This window comes from Neoarius graeffei, chromosome 21, assembly GCF_027579695.1.
Source record: "Neoarius graeffei isolate fNeoGra1 chromosome 21, fNeoGra1.pri, whole genome shotgun sequence".
Lineage (NCBI taxonomy): Eukaryota > Metazoa > Chordata > Actinopteri > Siluriformes > Ariidae > Neoarius > Neoarius graeffei.
The window spans coordinates 9,553,143-9,573,397 of NC_083589.1; the positions used below are offsets into that span (position 1 = coordinate 9,553,143).

A 20,255-nucleotide genomic window follows, 5' to 3' on the forward strand; every position below is an offset into this window, starting at 1 on the left:
GCTCAGCACAGCGTATCCGCGTATCTCAATGTTTACACAGCACCGGACCAGACACGATCTAGATTGAATACGTGGACCCTGGCGGATTCCCGTTTCCCGGCGTTTCCAGGCGGTTTAATGTAAACGGACAGTGCATCCGCGAAGAAAACGAGACAGATACGGTCTAATGTAAACTTGGCCTAAATGAACATCTGATTACACTGAGGTGCTCGCTGACCACCGATATTTATTAGTTTGGTCCTGCATTTCCTTCCTTCCTTTATATATAACATAACGTCTTTTCTTCTCACTTTCCATTAGTGTAGTCGGTCTTTCACGTTTCATTCGCACGCTCACGTCCATTTTTCTCTCCTGTTTCAAATTTGTATCCTACAATTCCTTGCACGAACGGGGAAAGCCCACCATGTGATGCATGACATAGTATCTTGAATTGGGTCATGGTGAAGCAGGAAAAAATAGCGGAGAATTTAGGGCCACGTGGAGATCTCATCTCATTATCTCTAGCCGCTTTATCCTGTTCTACAGGGTCGCAGGCAAGCTGGAGCCTATCCCAGCTGACTACGGGCAAAAGGCGGGGTACACCCTGGACAAGTCGCCAGGTCATCACAGGGCTGACACAGACACAGACAACCATTCACACCTACGTGGAGATACATTCATTAATTGTTCTATTTTAAAAAAACGAATAAAATTGGAAGTCTGTGATTCAAATTCAGTAGCTTTCAGTTCACTAGACAAAAATAATTGGGTGTTGGGGAAAATTCTTTTTATGACCTGAACTTGAAAAATCTAAAAGGTAGTCTAGTTTTAATATTCTATCATTTTCAAAATGTTCTAATCAAGATTGTACACATATACAGGATATGCATATTTAAATTTCTCATGAAAACATCCATAGATATTATTTCAAATTTTAAACCAATATGAAGGAAAAACAGCCTTCTTAACCTGATTAACCCCTCCAACAGCCTGACTACTCCCAAACACTCAGCGCTTAGATTTAATGAAGAAGAAGAAGAAGAAGAAGAAGAAGAAGAAGAAGAAGAAGAAGAAGAAGAACTGTGCTTGTAGTAAATAAAGGTTCATATATCACTTCAGAGATTTGGAAATTTTCAGAGTTCAAAAGTCAGATGAAGACATTGATGTAAAATACAAAGCTGCATTACATCCTAAGTGGTAATTCACTGGTCAGAATTATGCCATCTTTGACCTCGGCACGTTTAGCAGATGAAGTGGGAAAACTGATGCTCCTAGTATAGCCTGCTTAAAGGTAAGAAGTTTTACTCCGTAAACAGAGATGGGACTCAGATTTGAGAAGAAAGTGTTTCATGCCACTAAAGACATGGTCGCTGTTTCCTCTGTCAAGAAAGACAGGTTCACCAAGTTGTGCAACAATAGGAACAGCGCCATCTACAGCAAATAGTGCAAACTGCAGTATGTTTTTGAATATCCTTTCTTTAAATATTCTTTATTGAAATGAACTTTTGCACTATTTGCTCTAGATGGTGCAGCGACTATTTTTGCACATGTACATTTTCCAAAATTCATTCTAATCAATAAAAAACTTAAATTAAGAATCGTTCAATTCACGCAGCCCGAGGGGAAGTGGGCATCAAGTGGAAAAATCAGCAAGGATTAAATGATATTAAACAAAAGCAGGTCAGTTTCAGCATTTTAGGTCAGCTTGGAAGTTAGAGGAAGTTAATTGTTAATCGTTTAACTAATTAAAGTCATTTAAATAAGTGTAGTACTTAATTCAGTAAAATGATTATAAAGACAATTTATCTTTATCAAAAATGTGCTGTACATTCGATAAAGTGAAAGTGAAAAGTGAAAGTGCGATATGACTGCAGTGGTCGTGTTCGAAACACTTGTGTAAATATTTCAGTTAATGTGTGTCGGTTGAGGGAGAATATGAAGCTGGTAACTGCTGCTTTGCTGGAGTTATCAGACTACCTGAGGCACATGTCCCCTAATAACATCAGGCTTCATTTAATGAGTGAAGTGTCCCTACCCTGGCCTGTAATGGCTCATTTGATTCTCAGACTGATGGAGTGGCCTCCCCGAGCTACATGGAGCTGTTGAAATGAGCACACACCCCTGACTCTGGCCTACAGGGAAGCTGCTTCAGCAACGCCTAATCGAGTAGTGGTCATTAGCACTACATTAGACCATCTGAGCAGGGCCATGGTTAGTCTGATCTCTCCTCATTGACTTGATGGGAAGACAATTATGGGAGGAAAAAAAATGGGGAGACTGGGCGAAGCAGTGGGCAATGATAAAATAAAATAAAGATAGAGAAAGGACATGAAATGAAATGAAAAACTGAGAGAACACCATTATATGAAATGACATTAATCTGAAAATTGTGACAAGTTGCATTTTTGTCGAATGAGCCTTTTTTGCCATATATATATATATATATATATATATATATATATATATATATATATATATAATTTATGTGAGTGCATTGGAAAGCCATGAATGAAATCGGTACGTTCTGGGATGTGGTTGTTTATCAGCAATACAACAACAGACTGCAGCATAAATAAAAAAAAAACAAGGCTAGCAAGTGGCACAGCAGAAAAAAAATGTTCACCTTATCATCTGGAGCTCACAAGATCAGATCCACAGGCTTCCATCACCAGGAGTCCAAGAGAGAAAAAATGGCTCTGATCTCTAGGTGTCTCCCCTGTCAATCACAGTGATGCAAGCCAATCATGGGTGTCTCTGAGCACGTGCATGTGGAAGAGGGCAGATAGCACTTTCCTCTATGTTACTCTGGCCAATGCGTGAACAGCAATCTGAAACGGTGTGGCTGACTCGCCTCACATGTCTCAGAGGAAACATACGTTAGACTTCACCCTCTGACTGGCAGGTGGGAATTAGGTACAAATTTGTGATTAAAAAAAATGTGATAAGTTCAAAAGAAAGAAAGTTTGATCAATAAATTCAATGGTAAACTTCACAGCATGTGTAATAGGACTTTCCTAAATCAATCAAATCAATGGCAAATTCTATTTCACTGACTTTCAAAATAGCACTAATATATGAAATAAAATTGAAGATTTTTTTTAATGTGTAGATTAGTAAAAAAAAATTATTTATATATATGAGTGCAGAATTATTAGGCAAGTTGTATTTTTGAGGATTAGTTTTATTATTGAACAACAACTATGTTCTCAATCAACCAAAAAGACTCATAAATATCAAAGCTGAATATGTATGGAAGTTAGAGTGGGGCGTTTTTAGTTTTGGCCATTTTAGGAGAATATGTATGTGTTCAGGTAACTTTCACTGTGCAGAATTATTAGGCAACTTAATAAAAACCAAATATGTAGCCATTTCACTTATATATTTTCACCAGGTACACTGATATGACAACTCCAGATTTGCAAATAAACATATCTGACATTCAAACACAAAACAAAAACAAATCAGTGACCAATATAGCCACCCTTCTTCATGAGGACACTCAAAAGCCTTCCATCCATAGATTCTGTCAATTTCTTTATCTGTTCATGACCAACATTGTGTGCAGCAGCAACCACGGCCTCCCAGACGCTGTTCAGAGAGGTGTACTGTTTTCCCTCTTTGTAGACCTCACGTTTTATAATGGACCACAGGTTCTCTATGGGGTTTAGGTCAGGTGAACAAGGGGGCCATGTCATTATTTTTTCACCTTTCAGACCTTTACTGGCTAGCCACGCAGTGGAGTATTTGGACGCATGAGATGGAGCATTATCCTGCATGAAAATCATGTTCTTCTTGAAAGATGCTGACTTTTTCCTATACCACTGCTTGAAGAAGGTTTCTTCCAGGAACTGGCAGTAGGTCTGGGAGTTGAGTTTGAGTCCATCCTCAACTCGAAAAGGTCCAACAAGCTCGTCTTTGATGATACCAGCCCATAGCAGTACTCCACCTCCACCTTGCTGGCGTCTGAGTCGGAGTGGAGCTCTGTGCCCATTACTGATCCAGCCACAGGCCCATCCATCTGGCCCATCAAGAGTCACTCTCATCTCATCAGACCACAGCACCTTAGAAAAATCAGTCTTAAGATATTTCTTGGCCCAGTCTTGACGTTTTATCTTGTGTGCCTTACTCAGTGGTGGTTGTTTTTCAGCCTTCCTTACCTTGGCCATGTCCCTCAGTATTGCACACCTTGTACTCTTTGATACTCCAGGAATGTTGCAACTCTGGAATATGGCAGAACTGGATGCTAATGACTGCTTGTTAGCGTCACGCTTGATTTTCCGCAGATCATGTGCAGTTATTTTGCGCCATTTTTTTCCCCACACGCTTCTTTCGACCCTGTTGACTATTTGCAATGAAACGCTTGATTGTTCGGTGATCACGTTTCAACATCTTCGCAATTTCAAGAGTACTGCATCCATCTGCAAGACATCTCACAATTTTAGACTTTTCAAAGTCTGTCAGATCTCTCTTCTGACCCATTTTGCCAGAGGAAAAGAGGTTGCCTAATAATTATGCACACCTGATATAGGGTGTTGATGTCATTAGACCACACCCCCTCTCATTACACAGATGCACAGCACCTGATATACTTAATTGGTAGTAGGCTTTCAAGCCTAAACAGCTTGGAGTGGGACAACATGCATTAAAAGGATGTTGTGGTCAAAATACTCACTTGCCTAATAATTCTGCGCTCAGTGTATATATATATGGCTAAATATTTTTATGTTGTAATAATAATAATAATAATAATAATAATAATTGACTTTAGTAATTATATTACTCTCCTATCTGATCAAAGTCCAACAATGTTCCTGAAATTTGTCATTTCTAGCCAAAGGTCATGCAATAATCACTCTTTCATACTCTTCAGATGCAGTATTGTTTCCTATCAATTAGTCTTCAGTATTACGCTGTCATGACACGGCCATGACGTTGCTTCGCAAGCAGTAATCACGACCAGAATCAAAAACAAATATGAGTCATATGCTGTTAATAGACAGTCCACACAGATAACCAGATGTGATGTTCTGGTAACTTTCTCCAGTATTATTTGATACTCTGTGGAGTGACTGGGAGAAATGTGTCATCAGTACTGGGAGCTGAGGACAAATACAGTGAGACAGACTTCAGCTCTTATTAGTGAAACGCAGACATTCAGCCAGTCCAGCTCACTGCACAGCCAACAGTGAGAAACAACTCACTCACATTTATATAACTGGGACTTTCCTCTTCATGCTACACACACACACGAAGAAGAAGAAGAAGAAGAAGAAGAAGAAGAAGAAGAAGAAGGAAAAGCACTTAAGTATATATGAGGAGTCTTTGCTACCCAATCTGACATATTTCACTCGGAGAAGTTATGGACGACGAAAGGGTTAAACTGGGTTGTATTTGTCTAGTAATAAGATTAGAAATGACCATAATTTAAAAAAATAGATTCAATAAATAAATAATAAAAAGAGAGGATGTGGTGTTAATGGTGAAAAGGATGATTATCAGTGTTAGTTCTTTTAAAGGGAATCTGAACAAGGGCTTCATGACTGCCTGACTGTTAACTTTCTCATTTGACTCATTTATTAGCTAATTGGATGCTTGTTAAATCCTTTTTCTCTCCGTTTTAATCCTCTTGTGTTACAGCTGAAAGAGATGAGTGTGCAGTCTGCCTCAGCTGGGAAACTGAACACAAGTACTCCTGCAATCTGGAGAGAAAGAGGAGCAAACAAAAGCAGGTTTTTAACTGTAGCTCCTTCTTTTCATTCTGCTGTTTCTTCTCAACATATCTCTTTCTTTTTCTATCTTTTGTTGATCAGTTTGCTCATTTCCATTATGGAAAACGTTATGTATACATACACCCATACTAAAACCCTTTATATCACATCATACAATAAACATGCATGCCAGGAGCATATCCAAAAGTATGTGAACATCTGACCATCACACCCATATCTGGTTCTTCTTCAAACTCTTCCCACAAAGCCTGAAGCACACAGTTGTATAGAATGTCTCTCTTTGCTGTAGCTTTACGGTTTCCCTTCACTGGAACTGAGAATAACCTGTTCCAGCATGACAATGCTCCTGTGCACAAAGTGAGCTCCATGAAGACATGGTGTGTGAAGGTTAGAGTGAAGAACTCAAGTGTCCTGCACAGAACCCTGACTGAACTCAATCCTACTGAACACCTGTGGGATGAACTAGAACCTCAACATCCCAACATCAGGGTCTGATCTCACTAATGAACACAAATCTCCACAGCCACGCCCCAAAATAATAATAATAATAATAATAATAATAATAATAATAATAATACAACCCCGATTCCAAAAAAGTTGGGACAAAGTACAAACTGTAAATAAAAACGGAATGCAATAATTTACAAATCTCAAAAACTGATATTGTATTCACAGTAGAACATAGACAACATATCAAATGTCGAAAGTGAGACATTTTGAAATTTCATGCCAAATATTGGCTCATTTGAAATTTCATGATAGCAACACATCTCAAAAAAGTTGGGACAGGGGCAATAAGAGGCTGGAAAAGTTAAAGGTACAAAAAAGGAACAGCTGGAGGACCAAATTGCAACTCATTAGGTCAACTGGCAATAGGTCATTAACATGACTGGGTATAAAAAGAGCATCTTGGAGTGGCAGCGGCTCTCAGAAGTAAAGATGGGAAGAGGATCACCAATCCCCCTAATTCTGCGCCGACAAATAGTGGAGCAATATCAGAAAGGAGTTTGACAGTGTAAAATTGCAAAGAGTTTGAACATATCATCATCTACAGTGCATAATATCATCAAAAGATTCAGAGAATCTTGAAGAATCTCTGTGCGTAAGGGTCAAGGCCGGAAAACCATACTGGGTGCCCGTGATCTTCGGGCCCTTAGACGGCACTGCATCACATACAGGCATGCTTCTGTATTGGAAATCACAAAATGGGCTCAGGAATATTTCCAGAGAACATTATCTGTGAACACAATTCACCGTGCCATCCGCCATTGCCAGCTAAAACTCTATAGTTCAAAGAAGAAGCCGTATCTAAACATGATCCAGAAGCGCAGACGTCTTCTCTGGGCCAAGGCTCATTTAAAATGGACTGTGGCAAAGTGGAAAACTGTTCTGTGGTCAGACGAATCAAAATTTGAAGTTCTTTATGGAAATCAGGGACGCCGTGTCATTCGGACTAAAGAGGAGAAGGACGACCCAAGTTGTTATCAGCGCTCAGTTCAGAAGCTCTGACGGTATGGGGTTGCATTAGTGCGTGTGGCATGGGCAGCTTACACATCTGGAAAGACACCATCAATGCTGAAAGGTATATCCAGGTTCTAGAGCAACATATGCTCCCATCCAGACGATGTCTCTTTCAGGGAAGACCTTGCATTTTCCAACATGACAATGCCAAACCACATACTGCATCAATTACAGCATCATGGCTGCGTAGAAGAAGGGTCCAGGTACTGAACTGGCCAGCCTGCAGTCCAGATCTTTCACCCATAGAAAACATTTGGTGCATCATAAAACGGAAGATACGACAAAAAAGACCTAAGACAGTTGAGCAACTAGAATCCTACATTAGACAAGAATGGGTTAACATTCCTATCCCTAAACTTGAGGAACTTGTCTCCTCAGTCCCCAGAAATTTACAGACTGTTGTAAAGAGAAAAGGGGATGTCTCACAGTGGTAAACATGGCCTTGTCCCAACTTTTTTGAGATATGTTGTTGTCATGAAATTTAAAATCACCTAATTTTTCTCTTTAAATGATACATTTTCTCAGTTTAAACATTTGATATGTCATCTATGTTCTATTCTGAATAAAATATGGAATTTTGAAACTTCCACATCATTGCATTCCATTTTTATTTACAATTTGTACTTTGTCCCAACTTTTTTGGAATCGGGGTTGTAATAATAATAATAATAATAATAATAATAATAATAATAACTGTAAGATGGATTTTTTAAAGCATTGAAATAAAACATGAATAAAAAAACACAAAGAAAAAATAGAAATGTGCAAATTACAAATGGCGTTATGTTAAATTCAAATAAATGAAAATATATATATATATATAAACTAAGCTCTAGTGGAGAGCCTTACCAGAAGAATGGAGCTTATTATTATGCCAAAAAAGGGATAAATGTGGAATGAGATGTTCAACAAGAACATCTGGGTGTGATGGTCAGGTGTCCAAAAACATCTGGACGTATGCATGTCATTACAACTTCTGCCATCTCTCATGTGTACTAGAGTTTAAAAATGATGCAGTAAGAGAAGATGCTCGATGCTGTATGTGTGTTGATGGAGAGCGAGACATCTGAGTAAAAACAGTAACGTTACAACTGGAGCACATTAACGATGGGAGGAACATCAGACAGGGGCATGAAACCCTCCCTCCCATTTCCATCAGGTATTGTTCTGAGGTCTGACTCTCCATGAGGTGCTCCTTAAAACCGGGTAACGGGTCTTAAACTCATGGCTCCATCACAGCACACTGCTGCAGTTTCACTATAATCTGATGCTTGATTTCTTGGGATGCTGTTTTACACCATTTGTTCTCAAGAAAAAACAAACACCACCAGCTTGATGTAACAGACACACTGCTTCCTGTTCAGCAGAGACATCCATCCATCCATTATCCATAACCACTTATCCTGTGCAGGGTCGCAGGGGCCTATCCCAGCTGACTATGGGCAAGAGGTGGGGTACACCTTGGACAAGTCGCCAGGTCATCGCAGGGCTGACACATAGAGACAAACAACCATTCACACTCACGGTCAATTTAGAGCCACCAATTAGCCTAACCTGCATGTCTTTGGACTGTGGGGGAAACCAGAGGAAACCTACGCAGACACTAGGAGAACATGCAAACTCCACACAGAAAGGCCCCCATCGGCCACTGGGCTTGAACCCAGAACCTTCTTGCTGTGAGGCAACAGTGCTAACCAGTACACCATTGGGCCACCCTCAGCAGAGACAGGAACTAGAATAAAACAGTCCCCTGGCCAACAACAGTCAAAGGTTTCCCCAAGGTCAGGGCTCAGACGTTTGATTCAACATTCCCATTCTCTTTGCTCTAAAGCATCTTCCTCAACAGCATTCAACTCTTCTAGATCTTCTTCAGTGCATCTTTTCTTTTGCTGGCCCAGTGGTGTATTGGTTCACACTGTTGCCTCACAGCAAGAAGGTTCTGGGTTTGAGCCCAGCAGCCAACAGGGGCCTTTCTGTGTAGAGTTTGCATGGTGTCTGCATGGGTTTCCTCTTGGTGCTCCCCCAAAGATATGCAGTTACAGTAGGTTAACATGGGGTGGCCATAGGCTGAAGTGCCCTTGAGCAAGCCACCTAACCCCAACTGCTCCCCAGGTGCTGTAGCATAGCTGCCCACTGCTCTGGGTATGTGTGTGTGCTTATTACTCACTTGTGTGTGCACTGCTTCAGATGGGTAAAATGCAGAGGACAAATTTCACTGTGCTTGAGTGTGCATGTGACAGGCTTCTTCTTCTTCTTCTTCTTCTTCTTCTTCCTCCAGGCCTTTCATGGCCTTTCCCAATTTCTTCAACCATCAACTTCTAATCTATAAACTCTACTAAGTGCCTCATCATCTTCTCTTTTTCTGACATGACCAAATCATCTCAATCTCTTCACCATCAATATTTTATCTAATTGTGTCACACCGCATTGAGCTGCTTCCTCTTCACTACTCACACCATCTCTGAGCCGTGCTCCTGCCATGTATTGTGACATTCTTTTATCTGCTCTTAGTGATACGTGCTCTAGTCTCCGATTTTGTGGTCTTATACATGTGTTATACATCATTCTTCTTATTTTCAGTGGTATGCCCTTATTAATTAACAGTCCTGCTATCTCTCTCTCTCTCAATTTCTTCCAACAAATGCATAAAAATGATAACCGAAGCAACAATACAGTAAAACATGGCTCATCACGTTACTTCTCATATGACACTGGAAAACTCAAGATCACTATCAAATGAGGTTTAATTAACAAATTTATGTTCCTCTCATTCAGCTGCTCATCCACCAGAACTTCAGTCTATGCTGGAATTAACAGGTCTTCCTCTGTTTGACATGAGACAAAAGTCCCTTTCACATCCAAAACCCTTTACAGTATGAGGTAAAAACAACACAGAATAGATAATAAAATGTTCATTCCCACTCAGTCTTCCATAACAGGACAGTAACAGATACCATGTATTCCCACCTGACTGTATTTAACAGAATGCTACGCAGCTCAAACCTCCACGAGACAAGTAAAACATGAGAGACCGGGTATGATGTATAATTCACAAGGTGGTGGGTCCACTGTTGTGAAAAGCCCAAGCTGAGACATTAGCAAGTTAGCTAACATAGCGCAAGGTAACACGGCACAAGTCAACTTGCATCACATCTCTCTCTTCCTGTTTCTGAACATTTATGTTGTTCAAGCAAAGGCCATTGATAACATTTTTGCTTGCATCTGCCAATGTTTTCTCTGCTTGTTGTTTTGGCTGCTTTACATTGAAGCAGTATGCGTAGTTCCATGGCAATATCACTACATCATCATTTACATCACCGCCAGCAACATCACGACCACCACAACATGTAAATCTGATGGTTCTGATTCCCACTGGAGCCGTGGCAAAAGATTTCCGGAAATGTTACAAGGTCTCCAGGGGATAGATTAATGTTTTGACTTGACCCATTCGCTCCCATTCCATTCCAACATGACACCATTAGAGCATAAGAACAGAAAGGATCTGGTTTTCAGTGTGAGTGTGAATGGGGAAAGAGACAACTCACCTATCTCTCGAGAGATCTGAATGAAAGCCTCCACTCCGCTCTCGCCATAGTTGCCCTCAGAGGCCAGAGTGGACACATAGTTCCAACCCATGGCTGTGACGATGTCCAGCATGGCCTGTGCCTGGTAGGAGTCTGGCGGCACCACACGGGAAAAGAAGTCATATCGGGTGTTGTCACTCAACTCTGGAGCTGTGGATGCATAGCTGATCTGAGGAATCTACAGACGACAGAGAGAGAGAGAAAGAGTTGAGAGGAAAGAAGATGGACAGGAGGAAAACAGATGGCACTGAAGGAACAATTGGCCTGTGTTACAGATGGTCAAGGTGATTATAGTAACACAATGAGACTAATTTGAAGCAAATGTCTGAGGCTGAGTGAGTAAGTGGGCGTGCTCGTCTCCACCGAGAAGGCTGGATAATGGTGTTTGGGGCATTTGATGGAGTGATTTATCTAAAGGCATTGTGCTCAGAACCTTGGAGCTGGAGCATTAGCGGTATAATACAGGACAGAGATATCTCAGACACTGTCATAGATAAATCCAGACAATTATCTTCCCATACAGAGTCATCATCTGTTGATTTGTTTGTTTTGATACCTACTACTATGGCAAATCTTCCATCAAGTCACATCTTTCCATTTGCACAAAATAGTCCCATCTGCCTCGGTTTGATGATGAGTGATGATGTCTAGCACAAGTCTGACAGTAAAGAATGGACCATATTTAAATGGTTCCATTTAGTGAGTTATGAAATTGAAAGCTAAGCATCTGATGAAACTGTAGAGAATATATGGACAAGAGTGCCTGCCTTTTAATGTCATTTCTTCTGCCTTTATTTTTCTACAAATTTTTAGCCATTGCCAGTTCATTCCCTTGAGCTAGTTTTCCACTATCAAGAGACAACAACCAACCAGGAAGTCCAGTACATGCTTCTTCTGTGACACATGAATGCAGCCATCTGTTGGAATCGCTGCTCTACAGGTGACAAGACAAATACACACACTTGGAGGGAAGCACTAACCTCTGTCTGAGGTGCATGAGCTCACAGATGCCCATGGACAGTATCAGATCTACAGAATACATCAAACTCATGCAGCTGTACAGGGCCACTGCGGATCTTAAAAACTCTCGGTGCGTGAGAGCACAGTACGCTGTTATGGACTCCAGATGACTGCAGAGTGCCACACCTTTAAATGCTGCCCTTCCTCCTTTCATTCAAATACAAAGAGACTTGTTGATTCAAGTCAGCTTTAAGCTGTATGGTTTCCGGCCCGATTGTGCAGTCAGATGGACATTGTAAAGTTGAGATCACTGGATTTGAAACACATAATGTGACGAGCTCTGTGAGTGTGACTGCTGATACATGGTCGAATTTCCACTAATAGGAAGATGGGATATGATTATACAAAACTCACAGGGCAGCTACAAACACAGCCATGGCAATTTTATTATTTTTTTGTTTACCACATAATCCCATATAAGTTCCAGATGTTATTTCATGGTTTTGATGTCTTCAGTTTTGTTCTATGATGTAGAGAATAATCACAATACAGAAACACATATGAATGAATCAGAACTTTTGGCGTTAATTAGTATGGAAATGCTCAGTTTATTGAGTTTATTTACAAATATGATAAAGTGGAAGTATTTCATGATTTCTAGTCCAAGAGCTGTAAACCTGTACAGTGTCACTGTGCTCCACTACAGCAGAAGGTAGTCCATCCATCCATCCATCCATCCATCCATTATCCGTAACCGCTTATCCTGTGCAGGGTCACGGGCAAGCTAGAGCCTATCCCAGCTGATTATGGGCGAGACGTGGGGTACACCCTGGACAATTCGCCAGATCATCTCAGGGCTGACACATAGAGACACACAACCATTCACACTCATGGTCAATTTAAAGCCACCAATTAGCCTAACCTGCATGTGGGGGAAACTGGAGCACCCGGAGGAAACCCATGCAAACTCCACACAGAAAGGCCCCCATCAGCCACTGGGCTCGAACCCAGAACCTTCTTGCTGTGAAACGACAGTGCTAACCACCATGCCACCCAGAAGGTCTCATCTCATCTCATCTCATTATCTCTAGCCGCTTTATCCTTCTACAGGGTCGCAGGCAAGCTGGAGCCTATCCCAGCTGACTATGGGCGAAAGGCGGGGTACACCCTGGACAAGTCGCCAGGTCATCACAGGGCTGACACATAGACACAGACAACCATTCACACTCACATTCACACCTACGGTCAATTTAGAGTCACCAGTTAACCTAACCTGCATGTCTTTGGACTGTGGGGGAAACCGGAGCACCCGGAGGAAACCCACGCGGACACGGGGAGAACATGCAAACTCCACACAGAAAGGCCCTTGCCGGCCCCGGGGCTCGAACCCAGGACCTTCTTGCTGTGAGGCGACAGCGCTAACCACTACACCACCGTGCCGCCCCCACCCAGAAGGTAGTCATTTTATTTAATCGTAGGTTGAGGATTTTTAGCATATAGTCTGACACACAGTATCATATTGTCTGGTACAGAATTCTGTCATATTTTTTTTGTGTGTGTGTGAAAATGGTTTAAGTAAGGATTATAAAATGTGTTTATGGGTCAAGCTCAGAACATAACCTTTCTACGTTACAGCTGAGCAGCAGTGTATTCCCCTGACACATAAACAAGCATAATGGGAGATAAATCAGTAAGGGCTGGGACGGAAGACAAACAACCTGAGAGGGAATACAACACACACATGAAAGGAGACAAAAGGCAGACTTTAGAACAGATCAAACGCCGTAGATCAAAAATAAACACTGCTTTTTTTTCAGAGCCCTAATTATTCTGATAAAAGCAACTCTCAAACAGAGTGTTAGAACCTGCGTCTGTCCTAGTTCAGATGCGTCGACATAAGAGCGCTCTGGAGCAGGGCTAAAACGAACCACACGAGTTAAATCAATCTGGTTTATTCAAGCACTGCTCAGTGATACATAGAAAAAGCAGGGTTTATATACATTCAGAAGCTTGCGTGACAAGACAAGGTGAAACTCGCCAGATAAGGAGTCGTTTTTGTTATACATGAAAGAGCAGACCATACACCCCCTAGAACAGGAGGAACCAGGAAGGTGGTTTCAGCGAAACTAGAAGGTACAGAGAAAACAAAAGAGTCTGTTCTCGCGATTATGCACGTTTACCAGGGTGTGAAAGGGTCATAAAGCTCAGGACAGCTATGCACGAGAACACACATACAATCTTACAATCCCCTCTTTTATACTTTGTTTACAGAGTATAACTACAGTTTAGACTCTAACGTATTGACAGACATAACAAGACTGATTAGTATGTTGTTTAGCAGTCCAATTGGCAAATCGCCAAAAAACGTTGTCCTCGTGGCTGGCTTGAGCGGGATTCCCTGCTCCAAGCACTAAGACCAATACCAGAAGGAAAGTCATACTGGTCACTGACTTTGTTCTTTCTGTGTCCACAGGATGTAGATAGTTGAAGGTAGCCCAGGCTCACGTGTCTTCCAGATTCTTTAGCCCAGAAGTCTGCGGGACGCACCGACCATCCCCTCTTTGTAGATCAGCCGAAACCGGATCACTCCGGATGCTGGAAAAGGGATCCCTGAAAAGGCCGTCAGCTATTGTCACAGCAACTTTCTGAAACACAAAAACCTGTTAAGCATCAACAATATAGATTTCTATTACATTGGAGCCTTCTTTATTCGACTGGCATGAATCCACTGTGGAAAAAGGTCAGTTAGTACAGCCGTTCGAGTTACAGCGAGCACATCCGTGGGTTCACTGTAGGGTGGTTCCTCTAGAGGAGTGCCTAATTTAGCGAATTTCTTTACCAACACTTTATCCCCTACCTCAAAGGGGTGAGTGGGTGCCTCAGGAATGGGAGGCTTTTTGGAATTTAGTCTCGTCCAGTACTCATCCAACACCCGCATGAGACCCACGGCGTACTCACTGAGATGTACATCAAGATCACTCGTTCCTATAGCCTGCATACCTCTGCGCCAGGGTGTAGGAAAAGGCCGGCCCATCACGAGCTCATACGGAGACAGGTTGTCGAGGGCCACTTGAGCGGTCATTCGCATGTCAGCGAGAACTAAAGGCAAAACTTGTACCCAATTTTTAGTACCAGCTTCTTGCATGGCTTTACGCAGCTTACCCTTGATTGTTCTGTTTGCGCGCTCCACAATGCCGGAGGACTGCGGATGGTACGGGATGTGGAAACGCCAATGGATTTTTAGGTCCTTACATAGTTCTTGGGTCACCTTAGAGGTGAACGGCGTACCTTTGTCAGAGTCTATCCCTACCGGGAGACCATAACGCGGAATGATTTCTTGCGTCAATTTGTTTACCGCCGTGCGAGCGTCTTCTTTCCCACAGGGGAAAGCCTCCACCCATCGTGAAAATTTGTCGACCATGACCAAGAGATACTTAAAGGGGCCCTGTTTTGGCATGTGAGTAAAGTCAATCTGCCATTCCTGGAACGGCGTGTCAGGTATGGAAAGGTGCTGATGTACCGCGCCTGGTTTAGATGGATTATTCTGGGCGCACGTTAAACATCTGTCTAGAATGTGATGTACATCAGTGTGTATTTTGTCGATGCAAAATATTTTGGATAAATCCTCCACTACCCCCCTTCGTCCGCGGTGAGTGGGACCATGAAACTCGCGGACGAGAAATGGAGTGCAATGTCTAGGCAAACAAAGGCGGCCCTGAGCATCGATCCGAACGCCGTCAGACGGCTGCGCGCCGCATGAGTCCCAGAAATGGTTGTCTGAGGCCGAAGCGGAGGCCTGGAGGGAGATCAAGTCAATGTCCGGAAGAACGGCACTAATCATACGGCTGGATGAGACCAGGGAGAGAGTAAGCGAAGGCGGAAAAACACCGGAGGCAGCCGCGGCTTTGGCAATGCGATCGGCGAGAGAGTTTCCCCTGATCTCAAAAGAGTCCCCAATACAATGAGCACGAGTCTTAACAATGGCTAAAGAGCGCGGGAGAAGACACGCTGTAATAAGATCAGTAACAAGCGAAGAATGAGAAATGGGCTTACCGTCTGCAGTGGTGAACCCACGCGAAGCCCAAATCCGACCAAAGTCGTGAGCAACGCCGAAAGCGTAACGTGAGTCAGTGTAGATAGTGACGTCTGTGTCCTGAGCAATAACACATGCACGGGTTAGAGCGTATAGTTCGGCAGCCTGAGCCGAGGAGAAAGGAAGAGAAAAAGCTTCAACAGTTTCATCAGGAAGGCGGCACACAGAATAACCACACACAAAGACGCCGTCAGAGGGGCGTGAACACGAGCCATCCACGAACAGCGAATCACCTGAAAGTAAGGGGGTGGAACGTAAGTCGGGGCGGATACTTGTCTCAAAAAGAATGCTAGAAATGCAGTCGTGTGTTTCAGAAGGAAGAAAATCATCCTGTGAATTGAGGAGGCGCTGAAGCGCGTGCGCGAGAGAATCAAAGGAGGAGGAGGGCTTAACAGTAAGGTTTTCGGTGGCCAAAAGAATAGACTCGTATCCAGAGCGACGCTGCGCAGATAAATGCTGGGTACTGAGGTTCTTTAAAACGTGCACTACATCATGTGAGGTGTGGAGAACGAGCGGGTGAGATAAGACCAGCCGTTCAGCGTCCGTGACCATGACAGCACATGCAGCCACCGCCCTGAGGCAAGCAGGGAGACCCTGAGCCACAGAATCGAGAGTTTTAGAGAGGAACGCACAAGGCCGCATACCCCCCCCGTGCTCCTGCGCCAAAACCCCAGACGCAGTTCCCTGCTGGTTGCACACATATAAATGAAACGGCAAACGGTAATTCGGAAGTCCGAGAGCAGGAGCCGAGCATAAAGCCTGTTTCAAGGCCCTGAAGGCCGACAACATCTCGTCAGACCATACCAAGGGCTGAGTCAAAGGGTCCGAGTGCAGAATTGCAGAGCGCAGACACTTGTCATAGGTGGAACAGTCAGGAATCCACTGGCGGCAGTAATTGATAAGTCCCAGAAAAGCCATGAGGGCGTGTTTGGTGGCAGGCACCTGAGTGTCTAGGATGACCTGCACACGCTCGGGGCTGAGCCTGCGGGAGCCCTGGGAGAGATCGTGACCCAGATATCGAACAGTGGGGAGGCAGAACTGAAGCTTAGTTCGTGAGACCTTGAAACCTTCTTGCGCCAGAAGAGAGAGGAGAGCGAGTGTAGCTGTAGCGCAAATGTCCTTATCCTCCGCCGTTACCAGAAGATCATCCGCATACTGGAGCACGGAGGAGCCCGAGGGGAGGCACAAACCGGCCAAGGCGTCCCTCACTACGGCTGTAAAAACCGCGGGGGAATCGACATATCCTTGGGGTAACCTGGTCCATGTGTACTGCTTTCCCCTGTGCGTAAAAGCGAACAGGGGCTGTGTGTCGTGGCCCACAGGGACGCTGAAAAAGGCAGAACAGAGGTCAATTACAGAGAAAAAACGCATGTTCACACGGAATCGAGGCCATAAGAGAGGGAACGTCTGGAACTAATGGGGCGACTGGGATAATTAACTCATTAATCTTACGCAAGTCCTGGGTGAAACGCCACGTGCCGTTGGGCTTCTGCACCGGATTCACTGGAGTGTTATAAGGGCTAACACAGGGAACGACCACACCTTGCTCTAGGAGAGAACATAAAACATCATCAATGCCAGACAGTTTAGCTGGGGAAAGGGGGTACTGTTTTACATATACTGGCGAAGAGTGTTTAATGACCGCCTCGTAAGGGGTACAGTTAACAAAGCCCACCTCGTCCTTATGTTTCGCCCAAAGAGAAGCTGGGAGATCAGAAAGAGAGGGTGTGAGGCAGGTAACGGCACAAGCAGCATTAAGAAGATTATGAGGAAGGGAAAGGGAAGTGAGAGCTTGGGCATCCGATGGAGCGTCGTCAGGTATATCCACACGCATGTGCGAACCACTGAAGGAAATAGAAAGCCCCAAAAGGCTCATGAGGTCCCGTCCTAGCAGATTGAAAGGGCATTCAGGCATGCAAACAAAAGAGTGAGAAAACGTTAGTAGAGGATCAAGGGCACAAGTAACAGAAAGGGGGGGCGTGCAACTGGAATGGAAAGGAACCCCTTCTATTCCCACAGAGCTTACAGACCGTGTAGATAAAGGACCCGCATATTCCCTCCCCACTGAGGACATGGTAGCCCCGGTGTCGAGTAAAAAAGGATATTCAGTCCCTGCCAGGCATAAAACAATAGTGGGAAGATCTTCGTTAAGGGGGGAGCTGAATGAAAGATTTAACATAACAACGGTCGGGGTTTCATCGCTCTGAGGGCAGCCCTATGGGCGGGCAGGATCTCTCTGCCCTGTGGGGCTTGAACCGGCGCGCATGACGGGTTTCTCGCGTTCCTGCTCATCTCGCTGTTTCGCATGACATTCTCTTATCCAGTGCCCCTCTTTTCCACAATAGTGGCACTTTCCATTTCTCCTCCCTCCCCCACCGCGCGGCCCCATTCGGCGACCCCTCTCCTGTCGTCCATCTACCCGTCCGCCCGGCACAACAGATAAACATGCTTTATTCGTCTTACAGTCTAGGAGACCATCGCTCTCCAGCGTGCGTACTCGCTCCCCGGCCTGACGGAGGACCAGATTATTCCGGTCACTCCAGTGATGTTTTAAAACGCTCTGTATTTCGGGGCGACAATTAGACAAAAAGGTGGACAAGAACATTGGGTTCGGGTTTGCCAAATTGAGTTCGAGACCTCCCAAATGTTGCCAAACTTCCCCAAAGCGCTTCCAGAAAGCCGACGTCAGTTCGGAACGCTCCTGTTTACAGTTAGTGACCTGTGACAGGTCTCTATTTGCTTGTTTTAAGGCGAGCAGGTATCGCGTCAACTGCTCGCGAAGCTGCTGCAGCGCGTCCGGCGTGTCTTTCCAAAAGAAGGTAGACACGGTGCGCTGGCGAGGGCGACCGTTTTCCCCTACCGGAGGCAATTCCTCCTTAACATTAACAGCAATATCGTTGACGGGGCGGAGGACCTGTACGTTTTCTAACAGGGCCGTCTCATCGTATGCGCCTCCTAATTTATTTTGCAGAATAAACCGGTAATCAGCTCCCGTAAGTTGACAATTACGAGATATATTTTAGGAATCGTTTTTGCAGCTGACGGCGATTTACCAGTAATTTTTCCAGCCTTACTATAAGGTGGAGGTTTACTATCTAACGAGGCTGGAGGAGCAGAATGAGATTTGGATTTTCCTAGCGCCGCCTCCTCCGTTTCCTTGGTGACGGGTGCAGCCCGAGGCTTCGGGATGGATTTCAGGACTGAACGGGGAGTATAAGCCTGTTTAAAATTATCCCAAATCTTCTTCATATCATACCATTTGGCATATCCATCCCGCATATACGGGCGATCCCAGCCGGGGTCCCCTAATCCCTCATAAATCATGCGATAGGCCGATGCAAGATAACCAGGATCGAAAGTACCTTGGCGAGGATATGAAGGAATTTGAGGGTTGGCCTCGGTCCAACCTGCCAAATTATCGAGCCAGGGAGAAACATGATAAGCGAAACCGCACCTAGTCATCCACTCGGCCGGGGTTTCCCCTGGCGCAGGCTTAGGGAACGAGTTTCCCATCGTACAATGACAACAGACGGATCTGAAGAGGAACAGACGGAAATGTGTCGTAAATTTGTATAGCGCGCTCTTCCTGGACTCGAACCAGGGAAAACTGTCCTCCGTAGGACACTACGAAACTACTGTCAACCAGGTAGTCAATCAAACATGTCTTACCTGATTGAGAGTATCACGTCGGGGTCACCAAATTGTTAGAACCTGCGTCTGTCCTAGTTCAGATGCGTCGACATAAGAGCGCTCTGGAGCAGGGCTAAAACGAACCACACGAGTTAAATCAATCTGGTTTATTCAAGCACTGCTCAGTGATACATAGAAAAAGCAGGGTTTATATACATTCAGAAGCTTGCGTGACAAGACAAGGTGAAACTCGCCAGATAAGGAGTCGTTTTTGTTATACATGAAAGAGCAGACCATACACCCCCTAGAACAGGAGGAACCAGGAAGGTGGTTTCAGCGAAACTAGAAGGTACAGAGAAAACAAAAGAGTCTGTTCTCGCGATTATGCACGTTTACCAGGGTGTGAAAGGGTCATAAAGCTCAGGACAGCTATGCACGAGAACACACATACAATCTTACACAGAGTTTTCAATGTCATGCAAAAGTAATAAAAATGTGTGTGTGTGTGTGTGTGTGTGTGTGTGTGTGTGTGTGTGTGTGTGTGTGTGTGTGAGAGAGACATCCATTGCTAAGTGAACCATCCAGTTATATCCTGCTGATAGATGGAGCTCCAGCGATGATCATTAACCCAACCACGCACGTGCAGGGTGTGAGAGCTGCATCATGCAAACACCAAAACCGTGGGTCATTCACAGGATCTACAACATCATTATCGCTAGCAAATATACTGTTATTGATCACTAGTGTGTGGGTTATAAT

The 20,255-nt window shown here is 44.0% G+C and overlaps 1 protein-coding gene and 1 long non-coding RNA gene across 2 annotated transcripts in view; both read right to left on the reverse strand.

Annotated features, from left to right (window-relative positions):
* grm8a (glutamate receptor, metabotropic 8a) overlaps window positions 1-20,255 on the reverse strand; it is a 525,298-nt gene that overhangs the window by 312,168 nt on the left and 192,875 nt on the right. The window contains exon 2 of the mRNA XM_060903017.1: window positions 10,775-10,991. Coding sequence (XP_060759000.1) covers window positions 10,775-10,991 — 217 coding nt within the window. The remainder of the gene's footprint in view (window positions 1-10,774; window positions 10,992-20,255) is intronic.
* LOC132870217 (uncharacterized) lies at window positions 13,710-19,939 on the reverse strand. The gene is made up of 2 exons (XR_009651083.1): window positions 19,536-19,939; window positions 13,710-14,418 (listed from the first exon to the last, which is right to left on the reverse strand). It is a non-coding gene; the product is annotated as an uncharacterized LOC132870217 (long non-coding RNA).